The sequence below is a fragment of the Canis lupus genome, chromosome 8 (assembly GCF_048164855.1).
Source record: "Canis lupus baileyi chromosome 8, mCanLup2.hap1, whole genome shotgun sequence".
Classification (NCBI taxonomy): Eukaryota; Metazoa; Chordata; class Mammalia; order Carnivora; family Canidae; genus Canis; species Canis lupus.
Window position 1 is genome coordinate 59,612,018 of NC_132845.1, and position 22,103 is coordinate 59,634,120.

The 22,103-nt window shown below is 52.6% G+C and overlaps 2 protein-coding genes across 9 annotated transcripts; one reads left to right on the forward strand and one right to left on the reverse strand.

Moving 5' to 3' along the window:
* The first annotated feature begins 37 nt into the window (after positions 1-37).
* On the forward strand, positions 38-2,807 carry HIRIP3 (HIRA interacting protein 3). Its single transcript, XM_072836381.1, has 7 exons — positions 38-173; positions 251-371; positions 487-601; positions 836-1,818; positions 1,919-2,087; positions 2,171-2,269; positions 2,356-2,807. Exons 1-7 carry the CDS (start codon positions 109-111, stop codon positions 2,517-2,519), a joined length of 1,716 nt encoding a protein of 571 aa, XP_072692482.1. The 5' UTR covers positions 38-108; the 3' UTR covers positions 2,520-2,807.
* An 874-nt stretch (positions 2,808-3,681) lies between these two features.
* Positions 3,682-22,032, reverse strand: TAOK2 (TAO kinase 2). 8 transcript variants are annotated; one of them, XR_012035666.1, is made up of 20 exons: positions 21,241-22,028; positions 18,020-18,186; positions 17,761-17,832; positions 17,555-17,656; positions 16,994-17,039; positions 16,766-16,862; positions 16,501-16,614; positions 16,311-16,402; positions 14,187-14,280; positions 14,004-14,085; positions 13,030-13,197; positions 12,602-12,880; positions 12,273-12,434; positions 10,241-10,606; positions 9,957-10,160; positions 9,477-9,716; positions 6,157-6,369; positions 5,351-5,458; positions 5,031-5,213; positions 3,682-4,939 (listed from the first exon to the last, which is right to left on the reverse strand). XR_012035666.1 is itself a non-coding variant. In XM_072836379.1 (19 exons), the coding sequence occupies exons 2-19, from the start codon at positions 18,149-18,151 to the stop codon at positions 4,418-4,420; spliced, it is 3,168 nt and encodes a 1,055-aa protein (XP_072692480.1). In that variant the 5' UTR covers positions 18,152-18,186; positions 21,241-22,027; the 3' UTR covers positions 3,682-4,417. The 8 variants fall into 8 exon arrangements, 5 of the variants coding, with proteins under 5 accessions (XP_072692480.1, XP_072692481.1, XP_072692476.1 ...); XR_012035667.1 differs by having other exon boundaries at positions 12,602-12,862; positions 21,241-22,027; XM_072836379.1 differs by lacking the exon at positions 5,351-5,458 and having other exon boundaries at positions 21,241-22,027.
* Between the last annotated feature and the right edge of the window lie 71 nt (positions 22,033-22,103).

Below are 22,103 nucleotides of genomic sequence, written 5' to 3' on the forward strand. Positions count from 1 at the left end.
CTCTCCTCACGGCGCCACGACCGTAGGAGTGCGCAAGCTCCTGTCAAACGCGGTGACGGAGGCCGAGAAGAAAAAAAGGCGGGAGCCACCAATTCCAGGTGGAGCAAAATGGCGCGGGAGAACGAGATGCAGGAGTTCATCTGTAGCTTTTTCCGAGGCCGCCCGGACCTCAGGTGCACTAGAGGCTAGAGTTGGGGTTGGAAAGGGCAGGGGCGGGACGGGGACTCCGTTTTGACACCTGTCTCCGCAGCACGCTCACGCACTCCATCGTGCGGCGGAGGTTCTTGGCTCACGCGGGCCGCGACCACCTGGAACCCGACGAGAAGCAGGCGTTGAAGCGGCTAGTGGAAAAGGAGCTGCTGAAGGTGCAGGTGTGCACGGAGTCTGGGCCACGGGAGGCGGGGTTTGTTGCCGAGGAGGAGGGGATCTGGGAGGGGCTAGGGAACGACACTTTGATACACGTTTTGCCCTCTCGCGCATGCACAGGTGGATGAAGCAGGTGCCAGGGAAGAGAAGGTAGATCTTGCCAAGAAGGCAAAGAGACCTCCCACCACGAGCAGTGGCCCCCAGAGGAAAAGGTTCCGTTTCAATTCGGAGTCAGGTTAGTGCCTTCTGCATAATTGGTTCATTCAAAAAGCATTTACCGTGTATGTATTATACCAAGGCATTAGAGATCGGCAGGAGGCCAGTGAGTCAGGAATCGGTCACAGGGGTTTGATTGATTGGTAGCTGTTTCCTGTTGCCCCTCTCCATCTGTCAGAGGCAACCAATCCCAAGTGGAGGGAGAAGGGACAGGAGGAACCCATCCCAACCTTCTTCTCTTTCCACATTCCAGAGCCCAGTTCTGCAGCCTCCAGTCCAGACTGCTTTGGCCCCACAGCAGAGAATGAGATGGTGGCAGCAGAAGTCAGTCCAACTGAGGAGAGTCCAAAGCCAGCTTCAAAGAAAGCAGTTGAGGAGAGTAGTGATAAAGAAGAACAGCAGAGGGGCCTGACTGCAAAGACTGGATTAGAGGTGGAGAAGGAGAGCAGTGAGGAGGAAGAGGGCTCTGCCAGAACAAGTAAGGTCTCCAAGGAACAGAGCGAGGAAGAGGAGGAGGAGGAATCTAAAGGCAGGATTAGGAAGAAACCAGTGACAAAGAATAAGCAGGCACCAAGCAAAACTTCAGCCAGTAGGAAGCAGGCAAGGGAGGAGAGTGAGGACAGTGAGAAGGAACCTACCCAGAGGACAAGAAAGGCAGAGGGAAAGAAAGGTACTAAAAGCCACCAGGAAAGTGAAAAGGATAGCGAGGAGGAGGACACCCTAGCCAAGAAGAAAGACAACAGAGAGGAAGAGGAGCATTGGAAAGCTGGAGCCGGGAGCAATGGAGGGAATAAGTCAGCGTGGGAGGAGAGGAGCTGTAAGCAGAAAAGCAGGGCAGCAAGACTGCTGGGAGACTCAAGGGACAGAGAGGAGGAAAAGGAAAAAGCAGAGACAAGTAGTGGAGATAACAGCGGGGGAGATGAAGAGTCCCTAGTGCAGAGAAAGAGAAAGGATAGGACCCCACGGAAGGGTGGGAAAAGGCAGAGTGGAAGCAGCGAGGATGAGGAAGACAGCTGGAGAAAGGTGAAACCAACTACTGAAGGCCCTGGAAAGACAGTAGAAGTGGGCAGTATCGGTGAGGCGAGTGACTCGGAGAGGGAGGTGAGTGACAGTGAGGCAGGGGATAGCCCTAAGCGGGAGATGGAGAATCAGTCTTCCAAGAAGAGCTCCAGAAAGGGCAGGACCCGAAGCTCCTCCTCTTCCACAGATGGCAGTCCGGAACCCAAAGGCAGGAAGGTGAGGGTAAAGATAGTGTGGGAGGCCACCTTCAGGGAAGAGGGAGACCCTGACTCAGACCCTGAAGGTTTGGCCTGCAGCTGCCATCTCTCCTTGCCAGGCTGGCTCTGGTCGCCGTGGTGAGGACCACCCAGCTGTGACGAGGCTAAAGCGCTACATTCGGGCCTGTGGTGCCTATCGCAACTACAAGAAGTTGTTGGGCCCCTGCCGCTCACACAAGGAGCGTGTCAGTGTCCTCCGGGCAGAGCTGGAAGCCCTGGGCATGAAGGGTGAGGCCAGGTGTGCCCTGGGGGCTGCAGGAGAGGGCCTGGGCTGCTGGGGAAAAGAGGATCACCAATGTCTTTTGCCCCAGGTAACCCTTCCTTAGAGAAGTGCCGGGCCCTGAAAGAGCGGCGGGAGGAGGCAGCTGAGGTGGCCTCCTTGGACATTACCAACATCATCAGCGGTTCAGGTGAGGATTTCCTCCCACTCCCCAAGAGATGGGGCTTAGATTTTCTCAGACAACTGATCTCCCGCTTTTCCTGCCCTCCAACCCAGGCCGGCCACGCAGACGTACAGCTTGGAACCCGTCAGGAGAAGCTGACCCCCCAGGGGAGCTATACCGCCGGACTTTGGGCTCAGATGATGAGCAGCCCCGTGTCCCACCCCCGGATTGGTCACATATGCGTGGCATCATCAGCAGTGATGGAGAGAGTAACTGAACTCCTCCCATTCCAAGAGGCTTTCCACTTGTAGAAGGCAGATATGGCACTTGCACCCCCCTGCCCCCATTCCAATCTTTGCCTGCAAAGCAGTAACAGCTTTCTTCAAAGACTTTGCAGCCCCCACGGACACAAGTTATTGGGATCCTAATTCTCATTAGTTTAAGTTGTTTGCAGGAGTTTATTTTTTTTTTTTTTTTTTTTTTTTTTTTTTTTTTTTTTTTTTTTTTTTTAGGAGTTTATTTTTTAAGCCTCAATAAAGGAGTTGTTTTAATCACTTCGCCAAAACTGGTCCCCACTTGGGGCGCCTGGCTGGCTCAGATGGAGGAGCATGTGGCTGTTGATCTAGGGGTTGTGAGTTTGAGGTGTAGATTACTTAAAAACCCAAACAACAAAAACCTCGTCTCCATTCTCACTCCCTGTACTTTGAGCCAGGAAGGTGAAGAAGGTAGCCAGTGTCCCCACCCAGTCTGGCTCCATTTCCCCCAGGTTTTCCAAATGAAGACCCAGCCTCCAGCCCCTGCCATCCAGTCTGCCACTAGGTTCTATCAGAGAAGAGTGTGGCTCCTACCCACTTCCTTTCACCCTGACCAGCAGGGTTCATCATCATCCTTTTAAGCTGTGTTATAACCTGATGCCTAGCTGGGAGGAGGGTGTGAATAACTGGCCTTAAGAAAAATGTGAAAAACAATGAAATAACTTGGGGACAGCTGGTGTTTACGTCTTCTTTCTCTCCCCTTCTGGAAACAGCCACTTAGTCCCTGGGCCAATTCTTTCGCCTTAAAGGGGTGGGTACAGGTTGTAGACCTGACCAATCCAAGTACCCCAGGCCTCTGGCTTCAGACTGAGCCAATGAAGTCACTTTAGGACTTTGCTGGCATTCTTGCTGTTGAGGCTGCTGCTAAGATGTAGGCTTAGAGCTGCCAGGAGCCTATGTGTGAGGTGAACCTTCTGAAAATGTTTGAAGTCAAAGCAAAGGGAAGTAGAGGCCAAAAACCTGATGAATTCCTTTAAAGTTTTGGATCCAGTCATGCTCAAAGTCCTTAAAATCATTGAAATTTTTAGTTACACAGCCCAATACTCTTTTTAAACACAAGTAACACTATCACTGCCCACCAAGAATCCTTAATACAAACCTTAGACAGAAAGGGTGAGTCCTAGAGTCTGTTAGAATAACCAACAGTTTATTAAAAGCTTGCTGTGGGGCTCTGTGCCAACCCCGTAGCTGGGAGGGGCTCCCATGACTGCCCCCAGGCCTGAGAGCAGCCCCTTCCAAGGTCCTTCCCTTGTTCCCCTGCCCCAGCTCTGATCTCAATTAAAAAAAAAAAAAAAAAAAAAAAGGTAAAGGACAAGACGGCACAGGACGTCAGACAGCAACGGGGGTGGGGAATGGAGAGACCAGGCAACCTGACCCCAAGACCCCATCCTAATCCTTCTTTCCTAGGAAGGCCTTTTCTTTCTGTTCTCCCCACCCCAGACCTGCTCTGCCACACCCCAGGTCTGGGGGTTCCTGGCATCCCCAGTCCACGGCCCCATTACAGGGGGTAGTATAGTTCTCTGAATATAATATATCTAGACCCACCCTTCCCCTCCCCCAGGGGACCAGATGAATATTTGACACGCACATCTCCCTCCTTTCCCGAGGCTGTGATGGAGAGAGACCCTGGCACCATGGTGGGGAGGCAGGGGCTCCTGGTCAGCCTTGAGGCACCTATGCCCAAGCTGGCCCTGGGCCACTGGCCAGCCCAAGAAGCTCATGAGATGAGGAGGTCTGAGGGGAGCTGGAGCCAACATCCTGTTCCCCACCCTCGGGTGGGCCTCAAGCTTACAGCCCTCCAGGATCAGGCTCCACCCACCCCTGCCCCTGCCCCCATTCATCTGCTCATCCACCCTACACTTCAGGAATAGAAGTGGGAGGAACCATTGAGGATGTGGGAAGCAACACTGGTGCTCCGGCTCAGAGGCCCAGGCACTGCAGCGGCAGGTGGGCCCACGTTATCACTACCACTGCCCCCTGATGCTGCCCGCCGGAGGGGCTGAGGGCTGTTTCTTAGCAGCAGTAGGGCTCCACCACGGGGTGTCCCACTCTGTGTGGGGGGCCCCAGCCAGTTTGGGGGACCTGGAGGAGCCAGCAGAGAGGGCTGACGCCAGGCTGGTGGGGGCATGCCCGGAGGAGGAGGGCCATGGCTCCAATGTGCCCCTGATCGGGGAACAGGACGGGAGGGCCAGGCAGGGGCAGGGGGTGGAGCAGGATAGCCCTGGGCAGCAGCCTCGGCTGGGATGCCCCCCAGAGCCATACTGGAGAAGCCCAGCCTCATGCTCTCAGCATCGAAAGCCTCGATCTCACGGGCCTGCCGCTCGAGCAAACTCCGGATTCGCTCGGAGCGCCCTGTCTGCAAGGCCAGCAGCTCCTCTTCCACCTGGGACACCCAGAAGAGAAGTTAGCATGTCCAGGGCAGGAAGTGGGGAGCCTGCCCTCCCCAGTGCATCCCAGCGTCAGAACCCCCTTACCCGCTGCTCTAGCAGTGCCCGCCTCAGAGCCACCCTCTGCTCCAGTTCCCGCAGCTCCCGCTCATGCTGACTCTCTGTGCGGATCTTGATCTTGCTCTGGTAGGCATTGAGCAGCTCCAGCTCCTGTTGAAGCTGCTGCCGAAGAGCCTGGAATTCCGCCTCCTGGGTCTCATCAAGCCGCAGCTGGCAAACAGGAAGAACTAATTTTAGGGGCCTCCTCCCCCATCCCCACAATCCTCCCCTGCCCCAGGTAGGCCTGGGCCCTAAGGTTTCAAGAAGCAGCCAGTCTCAACATCTATCAAAATGAAAGGTCGTCATACCCTGTGACACAGCAATTACACTTCCAGGAATTTATCCCCCAGGTATACTTGCACATGTGCTCGAAGGTGTTCACTGAAGCGTTGTAATAGCAAAATACTGGAAACAACCTAAATGTCCACCAATAAGGGATGGGTTAAATAAATTATGGTACATCCATACCATGGAAAATTTTACGCTGTTTCAAAAATGAGACAGGTGTACTGACATGGAAAGATGTCCAAGAAATATTAGGTGGAAAAAGAACAGTATGTATAATACAAATCTATTTCTGTTCAAAATTTTATGTAATTTTCCAAATGCACATAGAATGAAAATCTAAAATATAATTACCGAGTTACCTCTGAGAGGTCGGATTGGGTGAGAGAATGGCAACAAATAGGGGCACTTTGACTTTTTACACTATATGTATTTTTTAGTTGGCCCATTCCCGTGTTGTAGTGTGATCACTCTCAGAGCATCAATCTTCAAAATCCTCCAGAAGTCTGAGTAAATTGGCCCGAGGGCCACAATCATTCTGATTTGCTCTCTGTTAACACATTAAACTAACTCAGGCCCAGGAAAATATTATAGCCACTTTCCATGGTGGTTCTTGGTAGTCAGGCTGGCTTTGTCAAGACCTTAAGAAAATACTTCAGAGACAATAAAACCATGGCAGAGAATACTAACAGTGGGAGAGTATCCAAGATTCCCCCAAGAATAAGAGCCCCGTCTTTGCCCACACTACCCCATTCCCACTCTCCATAAGTAAGCCAGGCATACAGACGCCAACCTCCACCACGCTCCCTCCCGGGACCCCAGGCCTCACCGCCTGCGAGCTGAGCATCTCTGAGATGGACTGGTCGTACTGCTCAGCTAGGATCGCCAGCTTGCGGGTCTGCTCTTCCTTGAGCCGCTTAAGGAGGCTCTTGTGCTGAGCTTTTGGTGTGGTCTCCAGCAAGTGTGCCCGCAGGGCCTTGTACTGCCGAGTCTGGATCTTACACGTCTCCTGGAACTGCTTCTTGATCTGCAGCTCCTTAGACTATGCAGTGGACGGACCAAGGGGAGATGGGGGCAAGGGAGAGGAGGAGCAGGAGGAACAACCAGGGAGAGGGGGAGAAGAGAGAGAGAGAAGAGGAGACAGAAGCAGAGACAGGGAGAGGGAGAGAAACAGAAAACATGTTAGACAGAGGGGGCGGGGGGAGCTGTATACAGACAGACATGGAAAGATGGGATTGTGTTGAGAGAGATCAGGAAGATTCTCAATGGGCAAGAGATACAGGGTAAACAAGACAGGTTCCAAGAGCATGTTCAAAGTTGGGTAGACAACTCACAAGAAACAGCAGGAGAGTTCATGGACAGGGAACTGAAAATCTTTAGGGTACTGAGTGCACATGAGCAGCTCTGACCATGCAAAGAGGGAGTAAATACAACCCAGAGACAGAGCCAAGTGAGCAAAGACTGTGCATGGGACTGAGAAAACCGAGTCACATAACACACCCATGGAAGAGAGCAACACAGCTAAGGAAAGACAGAGGAAGTCCCAGGTTCAGCACCTCGGGGTGGGAGGGAGGGAAGGAGGATAAGCTCCGAGCAGAGAAGTGGATAAGGGGTAGCCCCATCTCGGGTCACGTCAGGGAAAGGGGCAAAGGAAGTGGCCGGAAAGGGCCTGACAAGTTCAATGGGCCAGCAGCTGCTACCCTGACCAGATCTCCACCTTCTAGCCCGGCCCCTCATGTACTCAGCTCCCACTCCAGGCCCACAACCACTCCCATTTCCATGGTCCCCCAAAACTCACCACCCCCTACAGTGGAGGGTTTGCAGTCCCATCCCAAGCCCTCTAGGGTAAAACCTAATGCCAGGAGAGAAATTCAGCTCCCAGACAGAAGGGAACCACATAGGGAATGGGTTGGGAGAAAAAGCAGGGTATGAGGGCAAAAGGACCCAGAACCTAAGGACTCTCTGGAAAGAATCCACCAATCAAGGAATTCTGGGACCAAGAAGTTCCTGTGGAAGCTCAACAGGGGCTGAGACCTCCCAGCTGGTGGTGGTCATGGCGCAATGAAGCTATGAAGGCAGAGAGGATGAGGCTGAAGAGTGAAAGGGATTAAGATAACGTAGATGGGGGTGAAGAGGTCATGGAACTGGGGGCCAAGGGTCCAGATTGGGGGCATACCCGGGAGGCTAGGCGGCAGGACAAAGCAGACAGAGGCAGCCTGGGCCAAAGGTACAGTTCCGCTCAGATATTTTATTTATGTTTGTCTTTTTCTTTTTTTTTTTTTTTTTTTTTGGTGGGGGAAAGGGGACAGGTTGGAAGGGAGACAGAAAAACAAAATCAAAGAGAGAAAAAAAAAACATGACTTCCCACCCACGGCCACCCCTGGCCCCAGGCCTGAGTTGATGAGGGTGAGGATGAGCACACACACAGCGGGAGAACAGCAATAATTTAGGGTGGGAGAGGAGTGTCAGGAGAACACAAAGTGTAACTTCTGGACTCCATGATGGAGGAGGCTGCCTGTCTAGAGGTCCAAAGGACTGGGGTATGGTGGTGAAGTATACTAAGGAAGGAGGGGTGAGAGGGAGGAGAGGATTGGGACTGGAGAAACCTTACTGAGTAGTGGGAGATAAAGTGCTCAATGCTCTAGATTCAGGCTGAGGAGGAGCTAGAGTTGGTTACCTCCAGGGAGGCAGGGCCCGGGACTGGCGGGTTCGGGATCGCCGCCCAGCTAGAGTTTCAGGCGCTGGCTGGCGAGAGGCAGGGGGTCCTAGCCGGCGCTGGCTGCGTGGCAGCAGCCGGGGGATACGGCTGGGCCTTTCACCCCGGAGCAGGCCCCAGCTGGCCAGTGTGTGGATGGCCCATGGGGGCAAGTGGGAGGCTAAACCCTGGCTGGCCCGTGCCAGGCGCCAGTTCCAGCCCTTGCACAAGGTCCAAAACCTCGACAACAGGACTAGTGGGTGACGGGCAGTGCGGGGATTACCCCGCCGGGGCCCAGGGATAGGCAGACGGCTGCGGAAACCATCCTTATTGGTTTTGGGGTAGAGTGCAAACAGGCCCCGGTCCCCCACAGCCCCACAGCCCTGTAGGGCACGAAAGGCCATGGGTGACAGGCGCAGCAGAGCCCGCAACCAGAGTCGAGAGATACCCCGGCGCATCCGGGGGCCCTGCTCCCGCACCCAATTGCCCCCAGCTGCGAGAGCTGCCAGAGGTAGAGCCAGGCCTGGCCAGGCTAGTAGCCAGGCGGCCCCAAGGCCCAGAGGAACTCCCATAAGGCCACGGCGCCAACTCAGACCCAGGACAGCCCCCAGTGCGGTGCCCTGGGCCAGGAGTAGGAACAGACTGGGGGGCAGGTGCAGAGCTGTACAAAGAAGTAGATAGGAGGCCCCCAGGCCCACCAGCCCCACCTCAAGGGCCAGCAGTGCTGCCTGCAGGCCACCCCCACCCTGGGCTGCCAGCAGTGGGAGCAGCAGCAGAAGTAGTAGGGGCAGGAGGCCAGAGGAGGATCCTACTGCAAAGGAAAGGCCGGCCAAGAGACCATGGGACAGAAGTCCAGGGAGCTGGCTAGCAGGGCCGTGCCTCAGATGTGTTGGAGGGGGCTCAGGGGGGATGTCTGGTGAGGGACAGCCATCTCCAGGATCCCTTGGGGTCCTAATCGGAGCACCCTCTTCCTCTTCCTCCTCCTCCTCAGGGACTGGGGTCAATGCTGGGCCTGGGATCCAGCCCAGCTCAAATTCCTCATCCAGGAGGCTCCCATCCTCCTTTCCCCATAACCTCCACTCCTCGGCTGCCTCCTGGCCTATAATGCTCCTCTCCTGGGGTGCCGGGGACGGGGCTCTAAGTTCTTCTATCTCCCCCTCAGGCAGACCCCATACTTCCTCATCAACCAAGCTCCTATGTTTTTGTGGACTGGGACTAGGGGTTCCTGATTCTTCCCCCAATATCCTCTGTTCCTCTGGCTCCAAGGTGGCCCCTTCCTTTCCCAGAATCCTCTCTGGAACTGCTTCCTCCTCCTCTCCCAGAATTCTTTGGTTCAGGACTGCCTCCTGGCCAGATGAGCAAGGCTGCTCTTCTCTAGGGGTGCCTGTGCTGGGTGGTCCCAGAGCCCCAGGAATGGGGAGCGGGAGGCCCGGGGGACGCTGGCCTGCACGTACTTTGAGGCTCTTGGGCTGCTGGCGAACCTGGGCCGCATGCTTCTGCCGCAACTCTTGCTCACGCCGCTTGTTGTACTCCAGCTGGTTGCCCAGCTCCGTCTGGTGCTGCAGGCGGGTGAGCTCCGCCCGTGTGCGCTGGACGGCCTGGAGCTGCCGTAGCTCTAGCTCCCGCGTGGCCTCATGCTGCCGTAGCAGCAACGCACACTCCAAGTCCTTCTGGGTCTGCTTCTTGTTCAAATCCTGAGGCAGAAGGGAGGCAGGGCCCCGAGCCTGGTCAGGAAGCCTTGTTGGTGTCAAGAGAACCCCAGGACTCCTTGGCAGAGGGAGCCGAGTGGTTTAAGGGAGTCCAGCTTCTGACTGGCCTGGCAACATAAGCCTAGGGAGCTATAGCAGGGTCTGACAGGCACAAGGAAATAAGAGGTGTGGAAGAGAAGCCAAGCCATAACACGAAAGAGGGCAAAGGGGGATAGAGTGGCTTACTTCCCGCAGCAGGTCCTGGTCCAGGCTGTGACGAGCCAGCAGCATCTTGCGCTTATACTGGCGACACTGAAGCTCAAAGTACTGGCGCTGCCGCCGTAGCAGCCCTGCCTCCTCCTCCGCCTGGCACTGCTGGAGCTGCTCCTTCTGCCGCAGAAGCCATTCAGCCTTCTCCCGCTTGGGTGTGCTGGGGTTCTCCTGAAGCTCCTGGGCAAGGCAGTGGGAAGGGCAGGGAGTCAGGGCGCCTCGCCCACCAGGCCCTACCCACTGCTGCAGCCCCATCCCACCTCTTTTAGCTGCTCCTTCCGAAGTTTGTAGGTTCGCTTCTGTGCCTCAAGGAGGGCGGCCAGCTCCTTCTTCTGCTGCCCAAGGATATGCTGCTGGAACTTACGCTCCTCAGCCTGGGCAGCTCGAGCCTCCTTCTCACCGATGGCCTGATGCCGACGGGACAGTTTTTCTGCCTCGGCCCCAAAGCCAGCCCGCTGGGCTTCAAGCTCCCGCTGCAGCCTTGCGCTGTGCTCCTCACGTTCACCCCTCAGCCTCGACTCCAAGGCCAGCAGCTGTTTCTGATGCTGTCGTCGCATCCGCTTATAGCCGCTCAGCTGCTCTCGTAGCGCTGAGTCCTGCTCATGCTCTTGGATCTGGCGGCTGACCTGGAACAGGAGAGAGGATGAGAAGTGGGACTCAGCCCTGCCCCATTTCATTAGCACACACGATTGTCATGCTCTATTGGAGAACATGTGTTTCAGACTCATGGGTTTATTTATTTTTTCAAAAAAGATTTTTATTTATTTATTCATCTCACACACACACACACACACACACACACACACACACACACAGAGGCAGAGAGAGAAGCAGGCTCTATGCAGAGAGCCCAACGTGGGACTCGATCCCGGGTCTCCAGGATCACACCCTGGGCTGAAAGCGGCGCTAAACCGCTGAGCCACCCTGGCTGCCCAGACTCGGGTTTAATTCGCATTTGCTGCTTTCCTCACATATGGCCCCTCTGAGTCTGCCACCTCCCCGGGATGATGGAGATACAGTCTACTTCACAGATTGGTGAGACCCGCACAGGGCCCAGCACAAAAGTGTAAACAATTCAAATTAATTCAAAATCAGACATACCTGGGCCCAACTCCCAGCTCGGTCACTTACTAACCATGTGACCTCAAGCAAATTCACAACACGAACCCTCAGTTCCCTCATCTACTAAATGAGGCAATAATACCTTTTTGTAAGAAGCTGTGGAGATTAAATGTGATAGAGATGTAATAGTATTTAAAACACTCTGACCTAACAAGTATTGGCTTCCTCTCCTTTTAGTAAACACTAAGGACTCATTCATTACATAGAGGGTATGGAGCTGGGCCATGAGATGTTGGGATTATCAAGAACACTGGGCCTGGATGTCCCCATCTGAGGTTTGGAACTCAGGCCCCATTGTCAAATGGGCATTAATTCCAACTAGTCCAGGTGGCCAAGTCCCTGGAAGTCACAGACCTTTTTGCACAGCACCACAAAGCACTAAGCATCACAGGATCTAAAGAGCTGTCCTAGCACAATAGTCAACCATAAGCATTAGCCTTAAGAACATATTAGACCAACCAACAGCCTCTAAGAAAATAGATGTTGATGCTTGCAGCTAAGCAAATATATAATCTAAGTGTTTATTAGAAGTATAGATGAAAAACTATGCTTTATGAAAAGCTTATCCATCTTTTCCTGGAAATGGAGAAAAACATCACAACTTAATTTTAGGAGGAACAAGGTCCTGCTTAATTTGAGAACCACCAAAGGTGCCTGAACAAGCAGCACGTCTGAGTCATAACTGCCTCATATCTCTCAAATGGGCATGTATCCTCTCTTTCCAGAGGAGTCAGAAGGCTGAGATATAGATATGGGTATGGGCCTGAGAGCTAATCAATGGTAGGGGGCAGACACTGGCCACCATTACTTGCCTTCCAGGGATATAAAATCCAGCACGCCTATCATCATGCCATTTAGAAACATCACAGCACAGGGATGTGAAGCACCTGGCTGGCCAGGAGCCTCAGAAAGGCATCCCAGAACATGCTACTTAAGCATGTATGAAATGGAATGAGAGTTTACACCAAGCTAGGAATACCCACATTGGGCAATATGACCAAAACAGTCTGTTGGGAGAAGAGAGTGGGAAGGATTGAGGAGAGAAAATGGTGAGACAGCAACAGAAAGTGAAGGTGGAATCTCAACTTAATCCAGTGCCACGGAGGGTGGGGGTGGGGGATCATCTCAGGAGTTTAGGGCATCAGGCTCAGGGAAAATGGCTGCACTTACCAGGGAGGCAGTACGGATGGTGGCAAAGTGGTCCCGGTTGCGGCAGTAGGCCCGGCGGCGGGCAGAAGATGTGGTAGAGGTGGGAGCCGGGGCTGCTGGAGGCTGCAAAGGGCCTGGGGTCATCTCTGGCTGGTAGGGGTCATCATACAGGTTGTCAGAACCCTAGAGGAAGGGAAGGTGAAAGGAATGCCCAAGGTTCAGAAGTCACTGGGCCCAAAGGGAGTTCCCTGGAGACCCAACCAGACCTAGAGGAGGAGCAATCACTCTTGGGAGGGAGAGCTGGGGGTCAGCTTCATCACTGTCAGGCCTACTGAGGGTGAGATACATACCGGCAGTCGGTGGATGATGGAACTATGGGAAGTGACCGTGTGCTCCCCCTCCTGCATCATGGCCATCTCTCGGGCTTCGGGCCCTTCCTCTTCTTCTTCTTCCTCTTCTTCCTCCTCTTCCTCCTCCTCATTGTCTGAGGCATCTGCTAGGCTGTTGACTGAACTGCTTTGACTGGAGGCGCTGATGGACATGCTGGGCACTGAGTGGCTACTCTCTAGGCTGGTCAGTGTCCCAGCTCGGTGCATGTAGGGCTCAGCCTCCTGTGGACAGGGTGCAGGCTGTTGGGCAGGGAAGGACAAGGGGTGTGTATTTGGAGGTAGCACAGGGAGACAGAGGGTAGGAAGAGGGATAGGGAAGGTGAGCCAAACAGTTGCTAGGAGGCAAGAGCAACAGTGGTACAAAAGGGTGGCATGCTAAGCTGGGTCACCTCCTCTTCCTCTGGGGCCTCAGCACCAGGGCCATTGGGTGCCTCTTGGAACAGTATTTTCTTCATCTTTCGGTACTGCAGGTTGTCTAGCTCTCGCACAGCATCCTTGGTCCTCTGGATTAGGTCCATGATGACTGTGGGTGGCCGCTCCCGGAGCACAAAGCGGTGCTGAGGGGAGAGAATGCTGAGGCCTGCTGCCAAGCACCTCACCCCTGCATGTCCCATGGACCCTGGAGTTCCCTCTACCCTGAGATACTTCCCTGGGGCCCATGCCCACTAGGAGCTAATGCTAGTTTTGTCCTAACCCTTGCTCCCACATTAACTTTCACCACCCAATCACTACTCCCCAGCCAGGCTCCTGTTCCTCCAGGCACAGTTGACAGGCAAGAACAGTCAAGAGATCTGGATTGTAGTCCAGGTCCTCCATCAAAGTGCTGTGTGCTCCTGGACACGTCATGAGGCCTCTCAGGACCTCATAAAGTATCCCACAATTATAAAACAAGGAGATCAAATTAGACTGTCTACATCAATTCCCAACTCATTTGGCTCCCATGGATCTATGAAGGGAATGCAGGCCCCTCTACTCTCCCCTTTGAGAACTCAAAACACACCTAAGGGAAATCATACATTTACCCATGACAAGGCTACACAGGCTTTTGGCTTGAATTACATCAGATCAGTGTGGTAACCCTGGTTATCGCACGCAGACCAGAAGCTCTGGCTGGCAATTATATACATCTTTGATTAATAAAAGATGGGAAAACAAATGATTACTTAATAAATAAATAAAGGCAGTCTAGTAGACAAAATCTTGCAAAACACAGGGAGTCCACTGGGCACTGGGAAGGGGGGTGGGAATTCATAAATGAAGTTCTTGGTGGAGAAAGAATTGGGAATCACTAATTTCACTGAGGGGTTTTTGTGGTTCTAACAGGCAACAATTCTAGGAGAATACTAGGCCAGTGAGCCCTTACCTTCAGAAGAACCTCTGAGGTTGGTCTATCTTGAGGGATTTTCTGAAGACAGGAGTCAACAAAATTCCGGAAGTACTCAGACCTAGAAGTCATGGGAGGAAAAGGGAGGAGTGGGGAGGGTATGAGCCAGACACCCTTACCCTATATAGCCTAACCCCTGGGCCCTGGAATCCCGGTCCTCACCAGTGTCCTGACTGGAGCACGGGGGACTCGTTCTGTGCAATGTGGTATAAGGCACTCATCGCATTCATGTTAAACAGCGGTGGTTTCCGTTCCGCTACAGAAAAAAGTCAATAGGGAGAAGGTGAGAGGGGGAAGGTGGGCAGAGGAGGCTGGAATGGAAATCAAGATTTGGGTCCACATTCCAGCTCCCTGACTTCCTCATTGCAAGACTCTGACCAGTATTCATAATCTCAATTCATTCCCTCTGTAAAATGTAACACCCATCCTTTCCCTGGCACACGGTAGACCAGGGATCAAAGAAAACAACATATGCATGAGCACCTAAGAAGGCAGAAGAAAGCATATTCATCAGCCCACCTAACATTTATTAGGTGCCAAAAAAGAGCAAAAAACTTGCTAAGTATTATGGGGAAGGTAAAGAAAAACAAGAGACCAGGCCCTGTCCTCAAGAAACTTCCAGTCTAATAGGAAGATTACACACATCTGAACAAGTCTATCAGGTTTCCTCTATAAGGAGACAGAAAAATGGCTGGAAGCTGGCTATGCCTGCTGGGTCTTCCAGCTGGTACATGTGTAGGGGATTAGGGCAGATCTTCTGGAAAAAGGGATATTGGAGCTAGGCCTCAGATTGGAAGTTACAAACTAGAAGCTCTCTGTGGCCCAGACAAATGTCTTGTGTTGTTTATGTTTTTTGGCCTAAACAGTGATTTTTAAATTCAATTCCAACCTAACAAATTAATAATAATCTAAATTTCCAGTTTCTCCTAAAAAATTAGATCTGGTAAAAAGGAGCCAACATTCCTGCATAATGATGGGCTAGAGCTAAGCAATAGCAATCTGCAGTTTGCCATAGCCTTCTCCATACTGTTTCTCTGATATGGATTATCAGCTGCCATTTATAATTAGGATTAATGGTTTCTTCAATAGTAGAGAAATAGTTCTCTGTGTTCATGTCTCTACCAAAAACTGGGAATAAAAAGAACAGCTCTCAATTTTTCTTATACCTGGCCTACTTCACATATTTGTGCCTGGCTGTGGCCACAAATGACAAATGAAGACATGTGGAGATGGAGGGAAAGGGTGTGCCCAAATCTTGGACTTTGGGCAAAAGACACAATACAAACCAAGGCAAGAAAGTGGAAAAGTTCATGGCACACTCAAGGTGTGGTGCTCATGAAGGGGAGAGCCAACTTTTAGGAAGCAGAGCTTGGTAGGAGGAAGGGTTGGGATGGTGTCAGTCTTGAAGGCAGTGGGGAGCACTAATGGCTTTGAGGAAGGAAGCAAAGTAACAGCATCCAGCTAGGGCAGATCTCTCTGACATAAGAGAGTCTGGAGGAAAGAAGAAACTAGTGGGATAGGACAAATTACTGCAGGAAGTTGTTGTTAAGAGGAGCTAAAGGCATCTCTTTCTTGGGCAACTATCTACCTGGCACTATGTTGAAGGCTTTACAAACATTACCTCACAAATAGTTGTTTCAGTAGTGTAAGCCGGCAGACACGAGAACCTTGACAGGGTTCCAAGGCCTCATGAACTCACTTCAGCCTAACTCTCTGGCCTTCTCACTCACTGCATTTTACATGTCATTACCTGCAATATTTCAAACAACTGAAGCTAGTATCAGCTCCCCATGCCTGCTTTTCCCTATAGTCTTCAAACAGCTACTATTTGTCTTATGATTCTGCTTAGACCTCTCTGCTATAAGGAGATTGTCCTCAGCCCCTGAACTAGGTCAAGTCCCTTGTTTTATGGTTGTACTGTTCCTGTAACTTCTCCATTCGGCTTCTATCACACTGAGAGAAAACATGCCTATTTCCTCAACTAGAATGTAAGTTCCACAAGAGCAAGAACCTTGTTCACTGCTATAACCCCCCCAAATCTCCTAGCATAGCATGGGACACAGTAGGCACTCAAAAAATATGTAGAACTAGAGTAGTGAACAGGAAGAGAAGAATGCTCCAAAATCTTCAGGTCTAAGAGCTGGTAGGATTTGACAGCTGCCTGAATTGTGGATCAAGGGCAGAGTCAAAGTGGACAGGAAGCTTGAGGATGAGATGGTATAGACATGGTAAGAGAAAGAGAAATGAGAAAAAAGAGGAGGAAGGAACAGAGAATATCATCCTTACCCAGCTCGATGCAGGTTATCCCCAAGGACCAGACATCCACCTTGCCATCATACTGCCCCTCATCCATTGCCAGGATCACCTCCGGTGCCATCCTGGGAGAAAGGTCAGGAGAAAAAGGCTGATCATCCACCCACTCTGCCAACTCCTGCTCCCAACATCCTGGGTACTCTCTCCACTCACCCCTACTTACCAGTACGGGGTGCCCACAAAAGAGTTGGCAGGTGCCATGATAGATGCGGAGCCAAAATCCCCCAGCTTCACCAAGCCTGGCTCTGATAGCAAGATGTTTCCAGCCTTCACATCCCTGCCAGAGACAAAGCACAGGGATAAGGCATGCATCTGAGGAAGGGTGGACAGGGGCTTTAGCACCAAGTTTCCAAGAAGGTCATAGCCCAGCTGAATGAGGAATGATGTAGAGTGCACCCCCTCCCAGCCATCGTCAGTGCAGCTTGTACCTATGGATCATGTTGTGGGAGTGCAGATAAGCCAGGCCCTGAAGGGCCCCGTGGGTCACAGCTGCAATCTCCACCTCCTGAAGAGGCTTCTTGTGCACTGGGGAGCGAGGGAAAAACATCAAACTGAATGGAATCCAAGGGTAGGACTGGAACAAACTCCTGTGGTCCCTTCCCCTACAGTTTCTTTGCTCTTCTCCCTTCTCCCACTTGTTGGCCAGAACCACTTACCTTCTAGAAGGTCAGAAGCTGAGCCCAGGCAATACTCCATCACGAGCTAAGAAAGGGTGAAGGGTCAGAGATCAGCGTATCTGGCCACTCCTTACCCCATCTGCCTTGGGCAGGGAGCCAGAGAGCTTCTTTGCCTATCTTCCACTCAGGCACTGTCCCCCTGCCCCCCACCCCTGGAAGGCTGGTGGTGGTAAAGACAGAGGAAGGACAACTAAGAACACGAGGTAGTCATGGGAGAGTCCAGAGAGTCAGCACCACCTCTAAAAACAGCCCAAGACACCGCCACTCCCCCATCTGAATCCCTTCAAAGCCCAATACTATCTCCATTTTGTCCAGCCCATATGGCCCTTTCCAACTTCTAACAGTTTATGCCACTTCAAACTAGCCTCTCCTTTTAGATAGCCATTGCTGTTCATGGGTTTGTCTGAGGACTCAAGAAGTTGGGGGAAACTTCCTTCTTTCCAAGGTCCCTATAATGACACGTGGAATAGGGCCTGCCTAAGAGACTGGACCAGGACAAGGATGGGGGCAGGGACCAGGTCAGTCAGGATGCTAGCTCACCCAAGCCGTGTGCTCCCTCAGGTAACAGCCCCGGTACTGAATGGTATTGGGGTGCCGGAGTTTCTGCAGGAACCGCACCTCCTTGATGATGTCCTGCCACTTCTAAGAGGAGGTCAGGGGAGGAGAGGCTTACTCAGCCTGAACATTGAGACTGGGGTCCCCCACCCCCACCCTGCCCCCCACCAGTCTTGTCAAACCTGACACACCTCATTTGACTGCTTCCCACTGTAGGACATCTTCTTGATGGCCACCACCTCACTATTCCGGACATCTCGGGCCTAGAAGACCAGACCAGAAGGTGGTGAAGGCCCCTGGTGAGAACTGAGCAGCAGGAAGACTTGTTGGCCCAACAGGAGAGGGCAGGAAAGGCTGGTGTGGTACAGCAGTGTAGAGGGCTGTTTGGAGGTCCACAGCGTGAAGAATGCAGTGCCCATCCCTACCCCATTTTCCTAAGCCCCAACTCACAAAGTATACGGCTCCAAAACTGCCATGGCCAATTTCCCGGAGATCAGAGAAGAGCTTTTCAGGGTCATCCTTGAAGAAGAGCTCAGCCACATCAGGGTCCTTCAGGCTCCCGGCCCGGCCCCCAGCTGGCATGATGGCCCCTGGGGGCCCTGAGAGTGAGGTCTGACCTGCAGAATGAAAAGGGGGACCCTTAGAGCAAAGATGGGACTCTCAGAGAGAGAGGAAGGGGCCTCTCAAGTTTCTGCATTCTCCTCCCCTAGTTCCCTGATGAGGGGGAGGCACCGCCAAGGAAGGGCAGGGGGGAGATCAGAACATCAAAGCTCCAAAAAAATGAAGTTGCCCTGGCAACCAGAGCACGGGGGCCGGGTCCCTGGAGTCCCTAAAACTGCTAGGAAGACTGAGAGCTAAGCATCCTCACCACCCCCCAGCCCTCAGTAAGATCCATTTCGCTACAACCCTCACTTCTCCCAAGAATAAAAGATCCCGCCTCTCAGCCAGAACCCCAGATTCCCAAGTGTCCTGTCCCACAAGTCCCATACCCCAAATATTTCCAGGCACCTTCCTGTTCCCCTTGGCGTCAAGGCCCCCTCCTCCCTCAACCTCTCACACCCTGGAAGAGAGCAGGAAACAGCCAGGCCGGAGGCAGTGGAAATCCGGCCATTGTTAGAAGTGGGTACTGGCCCAGAAGGGCCAGAAGACTTGCTCTCAAAAAGGGCCTGGGACAGGGAGGAGACCTAGACTGGGATGGACAGGGATAGAAACTGTCTTTCAGTCTTCTCTGTGATCTGGGATGCCTTATTTGACCAGTTCAATTGCATACGCCATCACGCACAGGTACAGAGTATTTGCAGTGTACGAATAACATTTATTGAGCGTGTACAGTAAGCACCTTACATGGATCTCTCTCATTCAATCCTTACCGCAACCTTATGAAGTATTACTATTACCCCATCTTGCAGATAAAGAAGTAGGCTCAGAAAAGTTAAGTGACTTGCCCTGGTCCTCTACTGCTATGCTTTTAGAACAGCCCTGTGAGTAGGGCTAGATAGTGATCACCATTTCACAGATGAGGTGACTGAGGCATAGAAAGAAAGAAGGATTTCTCTGTGGTCAGAGAATAGGATCTTCTTTCAAGTCGGGCCAGTATGCTTATTACTATCTTAGCAGCTCACCTCAAGCTCATCACCCTCCTCCAAGAAGCCTCCCTTGACCATTCCAGCCTTTGGGGAGAGCTCCTAGAGCACCCAGACCAAAACCCAGAGAAAGCTCCTGCAGTACAAGGGAGTCAGGGACCCTGCCCCTACCCCCAGGGAATTCCAGGCCAGGCTCCTGGCTAAGCACTTGTTGGAATTTAGGCACAAAAGAGCCTTCAGCAGAGTTGGACTCCCAGGGCAGAGTTCTAGTTCTTTTAAAGCACCTAACAATTTAGCATGTAATTATATTCTGTCGTGCATTGTTTCCTGTTGTGTTGTTAATTTTGTCTCCTTAGCTCAACTGGAAGTTGGAAGGCAAGAAGTAAGCCTGACTCTCCGGTGGGCCCCCAGGGTGCAGAGGGCTCAGAATAGCCTAGGAGATTGATTGATTGCCCTCAGCCAAGCCCTCAGCAGCTCCCAAGCTGCTCAAAAACAGGCCCCTCTCTCCATTCTCATGCCAGCCACCCTGCCAAGCACCCCTCACCCCACCACACACCCACACACAAAGGCAGGTGCTCACAACTTGTTAAAGCAATCTTCTTGACCTCTTTACCTGCACCCAGCCCAGAATGCCAACCCAGGACCCCATGCCACATGTAAGAGATGCCAACAAAACATCACAAGAGGCCTCTTCTTCAAATAATGAACATTTGAGCAATTATCAAGGTCTGTGCTAAATCACAGCCACCTTCTAAAATGGACAGTATCACCATTCACCAAAATGAATATCAACATTCTTCAGATGAGGAAACCCAAGTCTGTCTGTCCCTAAGCTACACCAGCAGTACACCTCAGCAGCAACATACAACAACAGGGTTTTGAGTAAGTTCCTTATACTTGGTCTTCTCTTTGGTAAAATGGATTATAGCATAGGGCTGTTTTGAGATTTTTTAAATGAGATCTCATACCTAGGAGCACTATGCAGATACTTAGCATACCGTTTTTTATCCTTCCCTGCCTCCAGGGTTACCACAAAAGGATTTAATACTTTGGGGATCATCCTACCCCAGCAGCTTGGCTTTTACTGTGAAGAGACACCACGGCTATCATTTTGTCAAAAGAGCCCTCTCAGGAACCCAGGCCAAAGAAGGGAATCAGGGTAAAGATGAAGGTCACAGTAGAGAGAAAAATCCAGGAGACAGAAGACAGGAACCAGAGCCTCCCATCAGGAAAAGCTTCTGAGTATAGCCCTCCTAAAAAGAAAGCTCTTCTCCCCCTCATTCTTAAATCTTACACCAACTCATTCTCCTCTGGATCCCTGGCCAAGAAGAGATGTCAAGAGACAAGCATGGAGCAGGGGGGCAAAACTTGATCAAGAACCTGGGTTCCTGATTCTGTCATTGTGTGACCTTGGGGAACCTCTCTGGGCCTCAATATTCTCAACTGTAAAATGGGAAGACAGCAATAAAAGAGGCCCCCACAGGATGAATGGGAGGGGGTCACATGAGAGAACAAATGTAAAGCACTTTGGAAATGACAGATCACTTGACAAATGTATGAGATTACACCATCAGCAAGAGGTTGGAAGGTAACGATATAGCTGAGGAAAATATTGCCAGGCATTCCCGAACACAAATACACACACACACTTACTTCCTTGAAAGGACAAGAAATCACTCAGACCATTCCTAAAAAACAGTAAGTGGACCCACCACGGAGATCAAAGGCAAAGGAATCAACACCCCAAAGCAATCCAGAGAAAGGTGTATAGTCATGGAGAACAGGTAGCTGTGAGGGGCAAAGTGAACCTGGGAGAAGACCAGAAGAGTGCAAACCCATCTGATTAGCTCAAGCACTCTAGGGCGTGACCCCCATGACATCAAAGACCCTGTCACCTGAGGTCCCCCATCAGACAGATATAATGAAGGAAGAGGAACAAGGTGGCAGCAGAAGGCCAGAGGCTGACCACTAGCCCACTGGGCTTCATCCTGAGGAGAGGGCCTGCCCAGGCTCGGTTCCTCAAAAACGAGCACCCTTTCTCCTTAATGCTAGACACAGGGACCCACGCCCCTGCACCCCGTGTCTCACCTGGTAGGGGTCACTATGGTGCCCCAGCGCTTCCGCCTCCTCCTGGGGTCCTCCAGCGGCTCTGCCAAGCAGGGAGAGGGGCAAGGAGACCTTTCCCCTTGCCACCTCTTCCTCGGCTTTCGCCCTTCCTGAGGGGCGGGCCCGGGAAGCCTCCCCTGGAGGGGAGGGGGTGACAACCTGATCTGACCTCGCGGTCCAGTCCTCCTCCTCCTCGAGGGCGACAATTGCTGAATCCCGATTTCTGGTTGTGGGGTCTGAACCCCAGATATTTGAACGAAGGGAGGCTGAATTTGATATCTGAACGCGGGGGCCTGAACCCCGGATACTGGTGCACGCACGGGCCTGAACCCCAAATATTTGAAATCCTATGAAATAGAGCCCCAGGTTTAGAGAGGTTGGGACCCGGGTCCTGGATATGTGGAGTCTGAGGGGCTGATACCCGGATATTTGAGAAGCGAGGGGTCAAGCCCGGAAATTCGCGACCGAAGGGCCTGAGCCCCAGGTCTTCGGCCACCGACAGGGGGCCCACCCCGAGGACGTCCGGCCGCACGGCCCCTCTCACGCCGGGGTCCGAGGGTGACAGCCCTCACTCCCGCCCCGGCCTCCTCCCTTTTCCCTTCTCTCTCCTGAGGGCAGCTGAAAGATTGTAGCTAAGGGCGGTCCCCGCGCCTTCTCTCCCTGTCCGCTTCTCAGTCTCAGTCTCTCTCCGCACCACAGCCCCGATCTCGTCCCGGTCTCCCTCTCCCTCTTCCTCCCAATTCCAAGATGGAGACCGGGCGGGAGCGCGCAGGCGCGGTAAGGACGCCGGGCCAAAGGGGGCGGAACCCCCAATGAAATAGCCCCGCCCCCCTATCCTCACTGCC

What these genes read in the sequence shown, in the direction of transcription:
- HIRIP3 (XM_072836381.1), top strand. Translation starts at nt 109, where the DNA reads ATGGCGCGGGAGAACGAGATGCAGGAGTTCATCTGTAGCTTTTTCCGA. An exon ending in CGAGGCCGCCCGGACCTCAG is followed by an intron (nt 174 to 250) that starts GTGCACTAGAGG and finishes CTGTCTCCGCAG; the next exon opens with CACGCTCACGCACTCCATCG. An exon ending in GGAAGCCCTGGGCATGAAGG is followed by an intron (nt 2,088 to 2,170) that starts GTGAGGCCAGGT and finishes CTTTTGCCCCAG; the next exon opens with GTAACCCTTCCTTAGAGAAG.
- TAOK2 (XM_072836375.1), bottom strand. Translation starts at nt 18,151, where the DNA reads ATGCCAGCTGGGGGCCGGGCCGGGAGCCTGAAGGACCCTGATGTGGCT. An exon ending in GATAACCTGCATCGAGCTGG is followed by an intron (nt 14,281 to 16,310) that starts GTAAGGATGATA and finishes TTTTTTCTGTAG; the next exon opens with CGGAACGGAAACCACCGCTG. An exon ending in AGGCCCCAGAGGAAGAGGAG is followed by an intron (nt 12,881 to 13,029) that starts GTGACCCAGCTT and finishes CCTGCCCAACAG; the next exon opens with CCTGCACCCTGTCCACAGGA.